The sequence below is a fragment of the Melospiza georgiana genome, chromosome 2, assembly GCF_028018845.1.
Source record: "Melospiza georgiana isolate bMelGeo1 chromosome 2, bMelGeo1.pri, whole genome shotgun sequence".
In the NCBI taxonomy this organism is placed as follows: domain Eukaryota; kingdom Metazoa; phylum Chordata; class Aves; order Passeriformes; family Passerellidae; genus Melospiza; species Melospiza georgiana.
In genome coordinates this window covers 17802393-17819311 of record NC_080431.1, presented here as the reverse complement: position 1 = coordinate 17819311, position 16919 = coordinate 17802393, and the positions used below count along the sequence as shown (strand labels likewise).

The following is a 16919-nucleotide window of genomic DNA, read 5'->3' as shown; positions in this document are numbered from 1 at the left end:
TTATCCAGTTTAAGCATCGTCATAAGGATTTAAGACTAAGTCCACAACAAACCAACATCAAAATCCCAAACTGTTTTTAGTTGATTTTAGGCTAGAAGTATTAATGAATTCATGTTAAGAAAACAAGCAGCCGTAGATTGGTGTTTGTTATTATGATTTTTGTTCTGAAAACAAATTTGAGATTCAGTGATTACATCTGTAGTTTAGAAAAATATAATACCTACGTACACACATACCTCTGTATTCCTTCAACTAAAGCAACTTCATCAGGTGATGATGATATATATACACAGGGTTTTCTTGGTACCTCGTCTTTCTCCAAACCATCTACGCTATCATCATCCTTTACCTGAACAGTGTGGCAGAGACAAAGAGCTCGGAAAAATAGTTCCTCTCTCTCCTGAGAAATAAAAGGAACGGCTGTCATTATGTGTTATCGCTTGAAAACTCTTCTTTCTCTTCTTTTTGTAGGTGATCCATATCACTGATTACTCCTGATTATTAATCAGACAAAGGCAAGCTCCTTGAGGGGGAGCCAGGTCTTTCCCTGTGGTAACCACACACTTGTGTCACAGCTGTTTGTACCCTTAGTATTTCCATTCCAGTCAAGCTAATGATGCAAAAAACCCCGAGTGTGCATCTTCCACCTCCTCTGAATGCCTACATGTAGCTGAAGGTGTTTTTTCTTTACTTTTGCCTAAACTTTAACAACTTGTATTGATTATATACTAGTCAAGGTATCATTTAGAACTCCTGAGCTCACACAGAAGGATGTAGTACCTGGAGCACAGGTCTTAGCAGGGCTTACAGATTTCAAGTTCTTGAGCAGCTTGAACACCCTTCAGAACTAAATAAATTACTGAAGTGCACATACTTTGGCAGCCAAACACTTCTTACAAAATTTCAGATAGTAGCTGGCACCAGAAAGAGATTTCTGTTTCATGGATACCTGTGTGTGTTTTATTTTTATCTTTTTGCCTGAAACCTATTCTTCTGTGCTGTTAAATACAAATGGACTGTGACGTTGTGATTCCAAGATAAAAACTCACCATACCTTGGGACAACATTCTTAGGGCCATGGGTGAGAGACATGAGGCTGCTGACTTGCACCAACATATTTTAAGAGACCTCATTTTGTCACAGTGAAGGGTATGATATGAAGTGACTGTGACTATGATACTGTACTGATGTAATAAAAAATACATTGTACTTTGGCTGTGATTATCCTGCCCATATAACCCTGTTCACCTGTTGACACATGAAGACTCCCAAACTTCCAACTAATTTTCAAGTTTCAACACAGCAAATAACCACAATACATACATGCTGTAAGCAGCACACTTCAGATGTGGCTAAATTAAGTCACATTTTAAAGTAATTTAATTCGATCATAAACCATTCTCTGGCCACATTTTCACTCAGTGATGACTTAATAAGTGATTGCACGAAGCCCCCATTTTCCCCTTCGAGGATTTTCCTGTCTTGGTTTCTCTGTTGTAGCTAAGGTTAAATGGAAACCAGTTACCTGTGGCTGTAGCTATTAACTAGAGAAAGCTCTATTTAGGTTTTGACTCAGCTTTACAACTGCATTAAAATAAGAACCTTCCCATTAAGTCTTTAAATCTTACTCTTAACTAGGAAATTGAAATGCCTATGCAGTTATCTACTTTGATTAGTAAAATTCAAGAATGTTGGATTTCTAACATTCCCTTCATCAGTACAGTTCAATTTTCATGTTTCATTGTAAAAAACCAAGAACATATAGAGAGTTATCATACCTTTCCATTACTTCCTGGAGATGAATCAATCATATCAATGCCTGTACAATCATGGAGGATTTGGCCATTGCAGATAACGTGTGGTACATAAACATGCCCTTCAATGCAACATTCTACAAATTCCATATTGTTCTCAGTTAGTGTTCCTGTTTTATCTGTGAAGACGTACTCAATCTGCAAACAAGCACAAAATAAAAATCACAGGAATGTGAACAGAATTTTCCAGCATCTCTGAACAAAACTGAGTTTATTACTGGGCTACACCTTTCTTTGAAAATCTTTATGGCCCTTCAGAAAAGGAAGACAACAATTTCTTTTGGCAGTTATCTTCATAGAAATATAGGCCCTGAAAGATTTTCTCCTGTAAGAGTATCAAACAATGCTATCTTTTGCCTCATAACAGATGTAAATGATGTTTTTAACCTACTTCCACTCTTCTCTCTAGGTCCTTTTTAGTTTTTAATGTCTTTCTCACTGCAAGACAGGTATTTATAGAAACAAAATGCATACAAATTTCATTTCCCAGGTATTATTATTTAATGCACATGCCTGGATGTGGATCAGTTACTGTCAGAACAGTCTCTAGGGTAGTATCAGAATTCCCCACTACAATTATGTTAGTTTAAATCAAGATTGTGGACACATACTGTTATACACCTGGGCACTGTAATTGCCCTGGAAACACTCATTTTGTCTCATTATTTAATTTTTTATTAACTTTATCTTTTACAATGAGCCCCAGTGCTTAAGTCTAGCAATATTAAAACTAAAACCAAACTCTGCACTATCAACTAGAAGAACTAGATTGGCTCAATTTTGGATCCTGGATGTAGGTATTGCATACCTACTGCATGTCACATTTGATAAACTACAAAATGAAGTAAGGTAAGGAACTAAGCACTGAAAATAAGGCTATTACTTAGAATTCATCAGATTGTTTATCAAACTTCACCATTTATGCAGTGCACCGAGCAAACTAAAAACCAAATAAATTTTTGCTCTGTCTTCAAAAACATCATTAATTATGCACACTTTCCACTGAGATTGACTTTTATAATATGCACTAATCTGAAAAGACAAATGCCAAATTTTACAATGGCTTTTTATCTGTAGACAAATTTCCCGCAATTAAACTTTTTTCTGAGTGGATAGGATTTATATGGATTTTTTTCATCTCAACCCCTACATTCAGTTTCATCATTAAATTTACAAATTGCTATCAATCAAGTCATTCAGTGTGTTGCTTTGTCACAGTGTTTCCTCATGTTCAGACAGATCCTCCAGTTTCAGGTTGGGCCCACTGCCTCTGGTCACCACTGAGAAAATCCTGGCTCCATCCTCTTAGTATCCTCCTGTTCAGGTATTTGTATACATTGGTAAGATCTTCCCTGAACCTCCTTTCCTCCAGGCTGGACAGTCCCAGCTCTCTCTGTCTTTGCATGAGCCATGGAAAGTCCAGTCCCTTGTCTGTCTTTGTGGCCCTTCACTAGGCTCCCTCCAGTACGCTCATGTGTCAGTACTGGGGAGCCCAGAGCTGGACATGGCACTGCAGGTGAGCCCTGGAGAGGGGATCATTGCCTCCCCTGACCTGCTGGCAACACTTTGCCCAATGCAGCTCATGATACCCGGGCCCTCTCTGCCACAGAGACACACTGCTGGCTCATGCTGAACTTGATTTCCATCAGGACACGCCAGTCCTTTCCTGCAAAGGTGCTTTCCAGCTGGACGGCCCCCAGTCACCCAACTCATTCATGATCAGGATGGGAGCCACAGTGACCCCAGTGTACACTGCTAGATGCTGGCCTCCTGCTGTGCACCCCTCTGAGCCTGGCTGTTCACCCCCTGCTCAATCCACCTCTCTGTCTGCTCATCCAGGCTGTAATTCAGCAGATCCTCTTTGAGGGTCTCATTGGAGGCAATGTCAATTGTCTGCCATAATAATGAAATACCTGGTACCACCCTTAATCCAAGTAGATTTGTATCCTTAAAACCTTTATTACCTGTTTAACTAGAAAGAAATACAACATCTTATTTATTTGAAAAACTTATGAAAGTATTTTTAACTGAGATTGTAAATATTTTCTCAAACAAAATTTATCTGTATCTGTCTCAAGGTGATGATTTTCTTAAGACAGAGCAGGATTTCCTTTCAAAAATGAGGCTGCCCATTGAATGTTTTAATGGATGAAACTTGTGTCTGGAGATGCAGTGTCAGTCTAGTCAGACAAAAAGGGATTTTGTTTTTTTGCATCTAACTTTTAATCTAAGGAAGCTAGATCCTTATATAATTTCCTTCTATAATCAATGGAAAAGAAGTGTTTATTCCTTAATACTATAGTAATACTGATTGAATTTCACTGACTGGATGAGAAATCAGAATTTTTGATTCTGAAAACAAAAATATCTCAGATTTTATTTTTAAAATTAATCAGCACTAAAGAAAATACACATGTAGCTCCAAAAAAAACTCAAAACAAAACTAAAAAACCTTGAAGTAGCAATTTTAAAATAAAAAATTACAGTAGAAGCAGTTGAAAAAACAAGTATAATTCAATGAAATTTACCTGTCCCAACTCTTCATTGAGGTCAGAAGTGTTCACCAGTGGTCCTTCACCTGTACCCTCATCAAACATTTCCTCATCCCATGCAAGGAAATAAGAACCAAGAAATTTCTGCATTTCCACAGTGACATACATGGAGACAGGAATAATGTAGTTGAAAAGAACCATGAATGCAAGGAAATCTGTAAAAGCTTGAAGAAACTGACAAAGAAACAAGATGGAAATATTGATTTTTCATGTACCATTAAACACTGCAAGATTACTACATGTATTTACAAATCAGTTTTTTCAAATAACTTTTGAACAATAGCTCGCAGTTCAGCACAGGATGCAAACCTTCATGATTTATAACATCACAACTGGCATGCAATAGAGCTTTTTCTTTGAAATTTGCATTTTTCTTTACAGATATACAGACGTAGAATGCCATAACATAGCATATTGTAAAGTTCTGGAGCAACTAATGAGCATGGTGAGGACTTTTTGGGGAACATTAACACGTACATTAAAAAATTACAAAAAAAATAGCATAGTTCCATAGCAACTCCTTCAAGGATTATCAAATTACATAACTTTCAGGCAGCATTTCATAAATAAATAAAGGGTTTCCTTTCCCTCTCTCAACACAAGCAGAATGTATGCACATAACCTGGCTCAATTTTTCAGTGGTGGAGACTTGGTGGAACTACAGTCAACCTGCTGAGCAAGCTGAGACATTGCTACTGGTGCTAACAAGAACTCTAGAAAGCCTGCCTAGCATGTGCCCCTCATGCATTTAGGGTAAGGAAGCAAATTTTCCCCTAGTGGGACTGGGAGGATTTAGTGAAATAAATATTGTGCTTTCTGCAGGGCAAGGTTCAGCTCACTGCTTGGGATCCTCTGGGAGTCCATTCAGGACAATGTCCTTGTTCCTGTAAGAACACCTGGCACTGGTGACTGAAGCTCTCTGATGCTTTGAGTGCTCATAACACAATAATATGAAACTAAACTTATGAGGAGCATTTTTATGGAGATTCCCACAGTGGATTATTTTGACCATGTCTCTTACAGAACTGCCAATAGCTGTGGGATTCCTTCTAGTCCCTGTATTTCTCAGTGAGAGGTCAATTCTTTAGTAATTTATATAAATAACAGGCAGTTCCAAAACAATTTCATGAAGCTTTTTATATTAAATTAGAGATTTTCTCATCAGTTAAATTCACACATACAACTTAAGGGAAAAAATTTAACATACAAGCTTTCTACAAGTACACTATCACCACTGTCAGCAAAAAAGCATGACTGGTAAGTTAGCAGGCTGTACATACTCTTCAGTAGAATCTCTATTAATTAAGGATTTTGGGAAACTTTCTTGGTATTATCATTTATTTCCATACCAGATTTCTTTTCTTTTCAGGCTCTGTTTTCTGATTGTACCATGGCTGATCACGAAATGGGTCACTCTGCCAGGCATACTTCAGAACAGTATTTATTACTGCTTTACTGACGAGAATACCGAGGTATACAACAAGAAATACATTCATTGATCTAAAAAAAAAAAGGGCAAAATAGGAACCCCATTAGCATATAAACGACAGAGTTTATTAGAAAATGTCATACTCAGTCTGTTATACATCCTTCTAATATTTGCTGCAAGTCTAACAATGCTAAGATGTTAAATAACTCTTCCAAAGTACCTTTCCAAAGAGGAACAATATTACTGCATTAAAATTTACAACCACAGTATTTCCTTTTTAATTTCTATTTTTCCATTCTTATAGTTGTTTCCAAAATGTGTGTGACAAATTACCAAAACTAGTATATTACTCAAAACAACAGCATAGATAGAATCATAACAGAACAACTGGCCTTGAATCTGCAGACCTTTTCATGAATCATTATAAGATCTCTCACATAAGTACTTTTACAGAAATAAAAAAACTAAAAAAAAATTTTTGCTACGCAGCTTTAATGTTTTAACTCTAGGCAGATCTAAAAAAAGAGCAAGAACACTTCGCATTTAAGATTATATTTTCATTAATGATGGGCATGAACTTTAGCCATGGGTTATACACCAATACCAATAGAAAGAGACACGACACCATTGCTCAGTCACTTTGCAAGAGAAAGGCTGTCAGCTGGTCAGTACATCTTGCCTCATCCAATGACATCTTGTTTCTCACAAGGCTGGACACCTTACTGAGAGCTGATGATTTCAGATAGAGTAGGAATAGAAAATAGTAAGCAATCAATGTCAGCTCACTCCTTAAGGATAGCATTGCCATACTTTCCCACCATGTTTGTCTGTATGGCACTTGTTAATTTTAGCTAAACCATGGAAAACATGTCACAGACAAGCACTGTTGTGACGTGCATTTAAAAAGTTATTTTTACTGAATTCAAGACTTAATTGCAACGAAAAGCATTGAATGCTAGGATAATAAAAAATATAACCTTGGAAAACTGTCAGTACATGTACTCTAAACAGTGAAAGAAAAGTGAACAACAAAAAGTTATAGAACAACAAAACATCATACATTAAAGAGCTAAGCATTAGATCAAAATTGCTTTATTTTTTCAACATCTAACAAGAATAATTCGGCATTGAGAACCTCATTTATATGGTGTTATAAGACTTGCATTATAAGTTAAAAAATAGTTAAAAATAAGCAAATTTGAAATCCCTCTACCTCTTTTCTTTCATTTAAATCAATGAAATATACACTTTCAGTGAAAAAAATCTGATTTGCACCATTTAAACATGCAGCTTTCAAACCCCAAAATAAGTATTACATATTTTACTTCTCTACAGCAGAACGCTTCTGTGATTTTGATTGGTAATTTAATGCCATCTTGGTTTCCATGCCAGTGTAGATAGCAACACCTGAAATTAGACAACTTGTTTTACTAAAGATTGCACAGTGCAGTAACTTCAAAAGAGCACAGTTCATTAGATTATTATACTCTGTCATTTTTAAAATTCTTTAGTCTGAAGAAAGAAACCACAGATTTGGATGACAACCCAAAATTAGAAATGGCTTAATTATCTTGGTACATAGAAATTTTAAGCAGCATTTACATCCCATTCCAGTCACAGTTTCCAATTGCTAAAGTATTTCTATGTAACAATATTAAACACCATTAAAAGTTGTAAAACAAGTGATGCAATAGAAATCATAAGCTCAGTAGTAACTGTAAGCTTGTAACCTTGTTTGGTGTTCGCTTATTACTTCAGGGCCCATTAAAATAGTCAACAGAAATATTTACCAAAGATTTTTTCTGTGTTCTTTAAAGTGGCTCCTCTAAGAAGCAGATTTTCAGATCCTAATGGCCTGCAAAAGGTAAGTATTAGAAAATTTAAACGTTTCTAGAAAACCATCAGGCCTTAGTGGAAGTAACATAAAACAGGAAATTTGTTTTACTAAAAACCTTTTATTTTCACAAATTACAAGGCATATTTAAATTTTTTAAGTGAAAATTAAAAATAAATGAATACATGCCTAAAATTAAGATCACAATTTCACAATTCAAGTCTTAAACCAATTCACCTAAACCCCATATATGTAGGTACCCAAATAAAGACTCACCATCCTAATTGCACAGTACTTATTTTTAAAAATATTAATTCTATTATTTTTTAGGCTTATATAAACGATAGTGTCCTGTATGTTAGAACTTCTTAAGGACAATACAATCCTCCATTTTACTTGAAATAGCACACAAGATATTTTTGATACTTGCTGTAAACATTTTTCAAAATGCCAATAAATATAGGTAAAATAATTTATTGAAGAGTACAGGAATTAATGTAAGGACTGCAATGAAGTTTAAATAACATTTTGGAACATGATATGTACACTAATCATCATATGAGTTCAAAGCCAAGGACTACTTTACAGGCAGACTGCATGCAGAAGTGTTATTCTATCTATACAGCAATAAAAAAAAACAAACCAAGAAGTACATTCGGCATTTTCCAATGTTATTTGTAGTGCACTTGTGGTATGAAACTCCCCCCAAAAATCAAGAAACTCCAAAAAGGGCCACAATGCTGATGTAAAACCTGAAACTACTTTCAAGAAACTGGGGGAACAATGGTACATGAATGACCCAGATCAATCGACAGTTTCCATAGCAGACTGAGACAGAAAATAACATATCTAAAGACACATGGAGAATAGCAGGGCACTTAGCCAGCACAGCACTGCCTAACTCCCCACATGCTGGGATCTAGAATATCACCCCAGCAAGCAGCTTTTCTCTCCTATTGCTTTGCCTCTTTGTGACCAGAATCAGAATAAAATCAGGTACAGCAAGTTGGATGTTGTCTCCCTTGAACACACAGCATTATGGACACTTTACACAGAAGTACAAACACACTCAGTAAAATTACAGTAAAAAAAATATTTGACATGGTCAAACTCTTCAAAATTTAAGAAAAATGAAAAACACACGTGATACTATTTATATTGTTTACTGTACTACCAAGATCTCACACTAATGGGGCATTGTTGGACAAGTGCTGTCAAAATCCTATCAACATCATTTACAAACTAAATACATTTCAGATAAAATTGAAGTTGAATAAAGACATTAAAATACTAAAGAGAAATACGATTAGAAGACAAAATATCAATTATTTATGAAACAGCAGTCTGGAATTTTCTAAGAGAAAAATATTTTATCATTAAAACATAGCAGCACAATGTTGGTGAACCAAAGGTAATTTTCATTATCGATACTTATTGAACTGTGAAATATTTAAATGTGTAGAAACTCTGGATTTCCCCACCTTGCAATAGGCTCATTCCTATCATGGTAAACATTTATTCGACCAACAAATCTGAAAGGGAAATATACAAGTAGTTTAACAGTACTGCTAACAGATTATTTAAGAAATATTTTCTAGAAAGTATGTATCACAGAGAACACTTTCCAACTGAACAGGCTCCAATTATCCAGAACATGAACAAGAACGTAAGAGATACATATAGATATACACTTAAAACAAGTAAATACAAAAACACATAGAATGGTAACTTGACATAAATTTTGCAAACAAAGCGGTGTAAAAAATAGGAATAAATCTTCTAAGTAGACCCATGAAAAAGAAATAAAAAGTCTTATTCCCTAAACTACCTGAGATAAGTCAGTGCAATTACTACATTTTACAACAGGTAAAGCCTACAGCTAAATTAAAACCAAAGCAAACCAAAGCCTAGAGCCAGTAAGTAATTCTTCCTCATAGTATTTGTCAGTACATTTTATCTGTATGTGGTGGCTTGACCCTGGATAGCTGCTAAGCACCCATCAGCCTCTAGTTCCTTCCCTCCCCAGGAGGACAGGGAAAAGAACTGGAAGAGCAAAAGTAAGATCTTGACAGTTTAATAAGTGAAGGGAAAAAAACAAGTGACACAAAGGCAACTACTCACCACCTCCCATGAGCCTGCCAATGTCCAGTCAGTCTCCAAGCAACAGCTGCTCTGGGACACTGCCCCCTGGCCCTGGTTCTATTGCTGAGCATGACACTACATGGCACAGACCCTCTGGTCATGGCACAGACCCTCTGGTCATGGCACAGACCCTCTGGTCAACTGAGGTCAGCTATCCTGGCTCTGTCCATCCCCAGCCTCTTGCCCACCCCCTATTTTCTGGAAGGGCAAAATGAGGAACAAAAAGTTCGACACTGTAAAAATTTGGCAAAAATAGCTAAAACCATGGTGTGCAATTAATGCTGTTTTAGTCTCAGAGCAACAACACTACGCTACTCTGGCTGCTACAAAGGGAACTGACTTCATTCCAGCCATAATCAGTACACTGTATTTGCAATACCACTATCCAAGTGGATAAGCTAATGCAAAGGGGATTAAGCTGGACATTAGGATTCTCAATTGTAGAGGAAACTGTGGGGAGCTGGTGAGCCTGTTACCCCAAAATGGAACCTCTGAGGCTCACAGGAGTGGTAACCTGTCTGCTGAGAGAACATATAACATGGTAGGGCCACATCTGAAGAGAGTAATGTACAGTTGGTTATGATGCATCATGATGCAAAATAACCACATGCCTTTGGAAAAGAAGATTCACCACTGTGTTTTGTTGGGAGGTAAAATTTCAAGTTAGAATCAGCAGATACAAGCTGACTACCAATAAACATTTTCAGTATTTTGTGTCAACAGCTATCCCAAAGAATTTCACCACCTATAATAGCATGAGTTTCAACTTGCAGTCATTCACTTTGAGAGCAAAGTATTTTTAAAAAGGATCAAGCAAGTGATGGACTTGATACTCTGAAGAACCTGTTCTCAAGCAGATTTCTAAACCAGCTTCTTAATCACCAAGATCACAGAAAAGAGATGCCTTCACACCTCAGAAATAAGCAATGTTTTTTCTGCATCTTCCAACAGTATTTGCTGCCAAAAGAGTGCATTTCAGCTTCAGATAATATTGTTTTCTGTGTATTATATTATTTTGGCCATTTTTTACTGTGGTAGAAAAAATAAGTGCTTTCCCAATGGCACAGGACTTCTTGTATTACTATTAAGAAACTTCAAAAGGGGCTTCTCAAGATTTCTCATTAGGCTTAGTGGAATTGTGTACAGTTCTTTTTGTAAAATACTGAGTGTTGTATGACTTTATGCAACTGTAGATATTTTTCTTCATGTTCTGCATTAAAGTGTTTTCCTAATTGTGATGGCTTCATGCTGTCATTAGCCAGTACTTCAAAGCCTGTGGTATGAGGCTCATGGTTAATAACAGCAGATGAAAATCTGTATTTCAAATAGTCTTAACAATTTAAATTTTTTGTGGCTGACATCCTTTCAGATCTGATTAGATTGACAGTGGCTTTACTTTGTAATGTGACTGATGAAGTTCTGTACCAGGACCTGAAGTGTTTGTCATTTACTTGCTGTGCATTTGTGCTAGACTGTTACTATTATCTTCAATCTGCAATATCTTTGCAAGAGTCTTTTTAAGCCACTTCAGTATTTTGTGAGTGTAATTTTAGTTAAAACTAGGTAATATAATCTGTAAATCCATTTAACTGGGTACACATAAATGACAATACTTCACAATATGCTGAAAGTAAAGGAGCGAGTGCCACAGGCAACTTCTCCATATAGTGGAACACCCTGTTCCTCTGGAGAACCTCAAAATTGTGTGTGACACACAGAGAGGGTATGGGTGCCAATATCAAGACCTATACTAAGTATTAGTAAATCTTAACTTCTTCCTTATTTTTGTATTAAAAGAAAAATAAACTGAAGTTCTAAAATTTTCACTGCATTCCTCAGTGAACTGCTTTGTGCCATTCCCCTTTGGAAATCACTACCCCAGAGCACACCTAGGGAGCCACCTCCACAAAAGGAGTATGAATGGAAGACCTACCTGACTTCAAACTCACTCTGGGGCTCACTCTAACCAGAGAGATGCAGCCAGTATCCTTTCATTATGATTTTTTATGATTTATTGCTCAGGTACCTTAAATGAAACAGGTAAGAATTATTGTCTTACTTATAAAGGTCAGGCTGAGGTTGTTCACATTCAATGGTAGCATGTAGTGCATCGATTTCCTGTTCATTGTGAAATGCCTTTGTGTCTTGAACAGCATAGTAAGTCTGGAATCAATAAAAACATGTAAATAAAATAAAAAAAGAACAGATACACAAGACATTAATCTGTACATACACTGCAGCTCAGCATGAAATCTACTAACTTATGTAAGAGCTCATAATTCAAATACAAAGCACCTCTGAATGCTCCTATTTTGGCATCTCCTTACATGGTCTTTTCCAACCTTTTTTTTTTAATGATTATACAGAAATGTGAAAGTACCTTGCAGTGCATTCATAAATCAGGTCACTATGAAAGCATATAAGTACAAAACATTAGTGTATTACCACTGTAATCTGCATGCCTATACTGGACACAAACAAAATCACAAATTAATGTCTTAGAACTTTTCATAAAATAATATTACTTTAAGAAAAATGAAGTCAGATGGTAGAAACATAAATTACACAAATCAGTGTACCTGCTTACACATATAAGCATGAAGTCATATTGTGGTCTGTGTCAAAAATTAAAAGCAAACTTTGCCTTAGAAAGAAAATGTAGAATATTTAATTACTTTCTGACTGGATTCACCATCCAAACCAGTTGTTGTAACAAAACATGTTCCATCTCCTCTACTACTTGATAGGAATATTAAATCACACGGGAATGTTTCATTTTCTTTTACCATTACAATATCTCCAACCTAAGGAAAAAACACAAGAAAATAAAATGCATGTATGTAGCAGCCCAAATTTCAGATTTCCTAGATTAACATAAATATTTTGCAAATTCAGCAGTTTTTATTTACACCACCATTTTAACACAAGAGTAAAGAACTACAGAGATATCTCTGGAAAACTGAATTATACCTTGTAGAATTACTGAGATCTACTGTTTCTGGCTTTCCTCTCAGGATAACCATCCTGCTAGTACTGTCTTATTATGTTTTGCAACATTATTTGAGAGATGGAAGATATTATATTTGTTTTAAGACTAAATGCAACAAAACTGTTTCAAAAACAGCAGGAGATATATGAACTACTCTTAGACACAGATGAAGAAGTGTCAGAAAAAGCCAGCAATTTAATCTGCTGCTGAAAACAGGATACATTTTTAGCAGAATTTTTGACTAGAGGTCCATCCTATTTTTATCCATGTTTAAAGGTGAGCAAAATAATTTTTATTCATGGAAACATAGGCAACATTTTACATCACGTTAGAATGTTGCAACAGAACAGCCAACCAATTACAAATTCAAAATATCCATGCAAATCATTCAAGAAAAATTAGTTTTTCTACATTTCTGGAGATTAAACAAGTAGCAAAGACATATTCCATGTTCTAATAATATCAGGGTTTTAATAAAAATCCCATCAGAAATACATAATTTTTGTAATTTTTCATGTAGGTCAACATCTGCTCAATATACTTTTGTGTTGTAATTTATTATAATAAGAACCAGCTTAATTATTGCTTGTTATATATTTATAAAGCTAAATTCCACTATCCTTGCAGTTTGCAGGAGTCACTTAATTCCAGTTAAGCAAAACAGTCTGATAAAAATCAGCAATAGTAACATCTAAAAATAAAATTTTAGCATTATTATAAAAAATTATATTTATTTAATTGTAGATATGAAAAAGGCTTTTTTTGTCCTTAACCATTAGCAATGAAAAATAGCAGATTTTACACATGGCACAGGAGAACACAAACTCTAAGCATATCTGCAACAATCAGGTATGAAATTATCATTTTCCTCAAACCAAACCAAATAAAAGTACTAATACATATCATCTTAATACAATTTAAAAGCTGTTCCAGTATTTGCCAGTATGTCAGCTAAGGATGCAAAGGGGACAGGGACAGTTTCTTTCTGGTGGAAAGTGACAGGACCTGAGGCAGTGGGTCCACCTTGTTCTCACCACGCTGGTGGCTGAGCACTGCAACAGCTGCCCAAGGGAGGCAGTGGGGTCTCCATCCTTGGAGAGACTTGAAACCTGTCTAGAGAGGATCCTGAGCAAACAGCTCTTGGTGGCCCTGCTGGAGCTGGGGGCTGCACCAGAAAACCTCCAGTAAAATGAAGTAGAGCCACTGTCAATGCCAACCTCACCCATTCTCTGATTGTGTGAAAAAAACTTCCTTTTTTAGCAATCCTTTTTTTCCTTCTTTATGATGAGGTGTCCTCAGGCTTTAGGTGCAGAGGGGCCTACTTTTTACAACCGAGTCTGTTTTGTCATGTAACACAGATCTGAGAATTTCACCCATTTACAAATAGACACAGGTATCCCTTTCTATGCAAATGTTTTCAAGGTCTGTCTCTCCTGTCATTCAGTCACTCAATATACACCCTATGAAAGGTAATAAACAGGGGAGAAATTAAGAAAATATGGGTGACATATTAACCACTAAAATTCAAAATCTAGTTGCATGGTACTTGACTATTTTTGTTTGGTATATTTAACTGGTTAGTTAACACACCTGAAATTCTCAAGCATGTGATGTCCTAATTTTTTTTTATTACTAGGAAGCCCCAGGCAGAAGCTATCACACTCAAATGGGAGGTCACAGCAGAAAGGCCGTGAACATTGTTGATACACTTATGCCCAAAAACAGCAGAGCAGAAAAAGACATCCAAACAAATATATTAAAAAAAAAGAAAATTCCAAACAAATATCTATCAAATTTTCTGAATTCTAAAGAAAATAATGTTAAGAAAAAAATGTTAAAAAACCCAAAAAAAACAAGCAGCAAAAATTAATTTCTGAAAACATGCCAAAAGGGGAATGTGGCAGCATTCACAAGGTCAATGGAGAGATTGTGAATTGATGGATTTTGAGGAAAATATTTAGAATGTGTTTTGTCTGCACATATGCATATATCTCTATACACAGCACTGACTATCACAATCTGACTTAAATAAATTATTAATGTGCATAATAGTAATTATAGCCCATCCCAAAGAGTGTTAAGGCCAGGTCAAATAAGGCTCTGAACAACCTGGTCTAGTGCAAGGTGTCTCTGCCCATGGCACAGGGATTGGAACTAGGTGATCTTTAAGGTCCCTACCAACCCAAAGCATCCTATGATTCTGCAATAATCACAGTGGACAGAAAATAGAGAAAAGATAAATCATGACAGAAATTCCAAGTTAAAAATGGAAAATAAAAGTAACATTTATGGAAGGGGTTAGTTAATGCCAGTTAAGCAAAATAGCCAGATAAAAAAACGGCAATAGTAGCATCTAAATGCAAAATTTTAGAATGATGTTAATATATGAGATTTATCTAATCTCATTAGGAATTTAATTTTATAATTTTATAAAAATACTAATTAATTTTATAATTTTATAAAAATATTTTATTCAGAAACATAAAACTAAAAATTAGTATGCAGTAGATCTAATCATTAAATGCAATAAATGCTGCACCATCACAGTACATATCTGCATAACTTGTTTTATGTGTGAAGTGTACAAGAATGGTGAAGTAAAATCTGACTCACAAAACCTGTTAAGTCATAGTTACTTACTCTTAATTTTTGGCTTTGCTTTCTAACCAGTTTTCCATGCTGAATGAAATGAACAGGGCAATGATTTATTGCATTGTCAGCTTTATGTCTCAGCCAATCTTCATAACCCTAGAAAAGAGTGAAATGGAATGATACAGTGATGCACATTTGGCTATAAAGACACAGAATAGCTCTAGCTTGTAAGAAAAATTTTAAGAATTATCCTTGATCACTGTAAGGGAAAAATATTCTCACTAGAATATGAAATTGTGATCCATGCCAGTACCAGAGCTGTGCTGGATATGTATGAAAAAGAGCATTCATGGTTACAATTAGTCAAACAAACCCATGTATTTCAATAAACACATCTGCATGAATAAGGGTTTCAAAAGTGTACAACAGTTTCTGGTATTTAAGTGATTATCTCTTGCTCATGCTCTCTTGACTCAAGTAAGTGCACAGTACTCATAAAAGCAGTTGTCAAGAAGGTGGTAGTGTAGGCAATATATTTTGGAAGAATAGGACTTCATCCTGTAAGATGATAGACATGACATTACAAAAGGTTGTCATATTTGATGACTGTCTTACATTGAAGTCAAACCTTTTAACCCTATATACAATATAGAGTTGTGAACTATTTTGTTTTGAGAAATTTTGCAGAGTACCCTATGTTTAGGGCTCAATTACCCTATGAATTTGTGTTTTATACAAGCAAACTAAAGGATAGAGAATCTGCAGCTTTCTATTGAAAAGGTCCTGCCATATGACAAAGATGGGATTGACAAAGTCATCAGTGGTTGAGATGGAAAATACCACTTGTAGTCCACAGTATTTTTAGATCTAACTCTCTTGAGCACATTTGAAAATTCAATGCAGAACAAAAGTACCACTACCTTGGATGCTCTCAAAAATAATCTGAGAATGTATAGAGACTTTATAACTTTAGTGTAATATACTTCCAGGGGTTGGTACAGCTCCTCAAGAAGGTCCCAAAATGTACACAAGTTGTTGGGAAGAAAAATCAAGGAAATACACAGAACTGCAGTACCAGGCGCAGCCTGTCATAACCCAGGCTTTGGTAGGTCACTACTAACAGTAACACTTAAAAGTGTAACATTTAAAATATTAAGAGTGGGAAAGTCACACTAAACTTGCATACTTGCATGTATCACAACTTTTGCTCAACAAGAAGTGCTGAATTTAAGTATAGAATATACTCAATTATGCATAGTTACCACTGTAAAGAAAGAGAAACAGAACTCTCCATAGCTTCTTTGAAGAATCATTAAGTCAGCATTTAGCATAAAGACTGTGAAGGCAGTAAGTTATCTATTAAGGGACAACTGAAATTATCCTCTGTTTTGGGACCATCTGGGGTGGAGTTAACTTTCCTCACAACAGTCCTGTGCTGCTGTGCTTTGTACTTGGGGCTAATCCAGTCTTTTTTACACCCCAGTGTTTTGGCTACTACTGAAGAGTGTCAGCATCAAGGCTTTCTCTTGAACCTTCTCCCAGAGCAGACCAGCAGGCTGTGGTGGGT

The 16919-nt window shown here is 35.8% G+C and overlaps 1 protein-coding gene across 5 annotated transcripts in view; it reads right to left on the bottom strand.

The window, feature by feature from the left end:
* Nucleotides 1–16919, bottom strand: part of ATP11A (ATPase phospholipid transporting 11A) — a 117473-nt gene that overhangs the window by 31799 nt on the left and 68755 nt on the right. For 4 of the 5 annotated variants that reach the window (XM_058045072.1, XM_058045073.1, XM_058045075.1 and 1 more), the window contains exons 5-14: nucleotides 15401–15508; nucleotides 12447–12575; nucleotides 11831–11934; nucleotides 9111–9161; nucleotides 7586–7650; nucleotides 7121–7202; nucleotides 5716–5866; nucleotides 4343–4540; nucleotides 1779–1952; nucleotides 237–400 (exon numbers count right to left, since the gene is read on the bottom strand). In XM_058045072.1, coding sequence (XP_057901055.1) covers nucleotides 237–400; nucleotides 1779–1952; nucleotides 4343–4540; nucleotides 5716–5866; nucleotides 7121–7202; nucleotides 7586–7650; nucleotides 9111–9161; nucleotides 11831–11934; nucleotides 12447–12575; nucleotides 15401–15508 — 1226 coding nt within the window. The remainder of the gene's footprint in view (nucleotides 1–236; nucleotides 401–1778; nucleotides 1953–4342; nucleotides 4541–5715; nucleotides 5867–7120; nucleotides 7203–7585; nucleotides 7651–9110; nucleotides 9162–11830; nucleotides 11935–12446; nucleotides 12576–15400; nucleotides 15509–16919) is intronic. The other variant, XM_058045074.1, reaches the window with a different exon arrangement.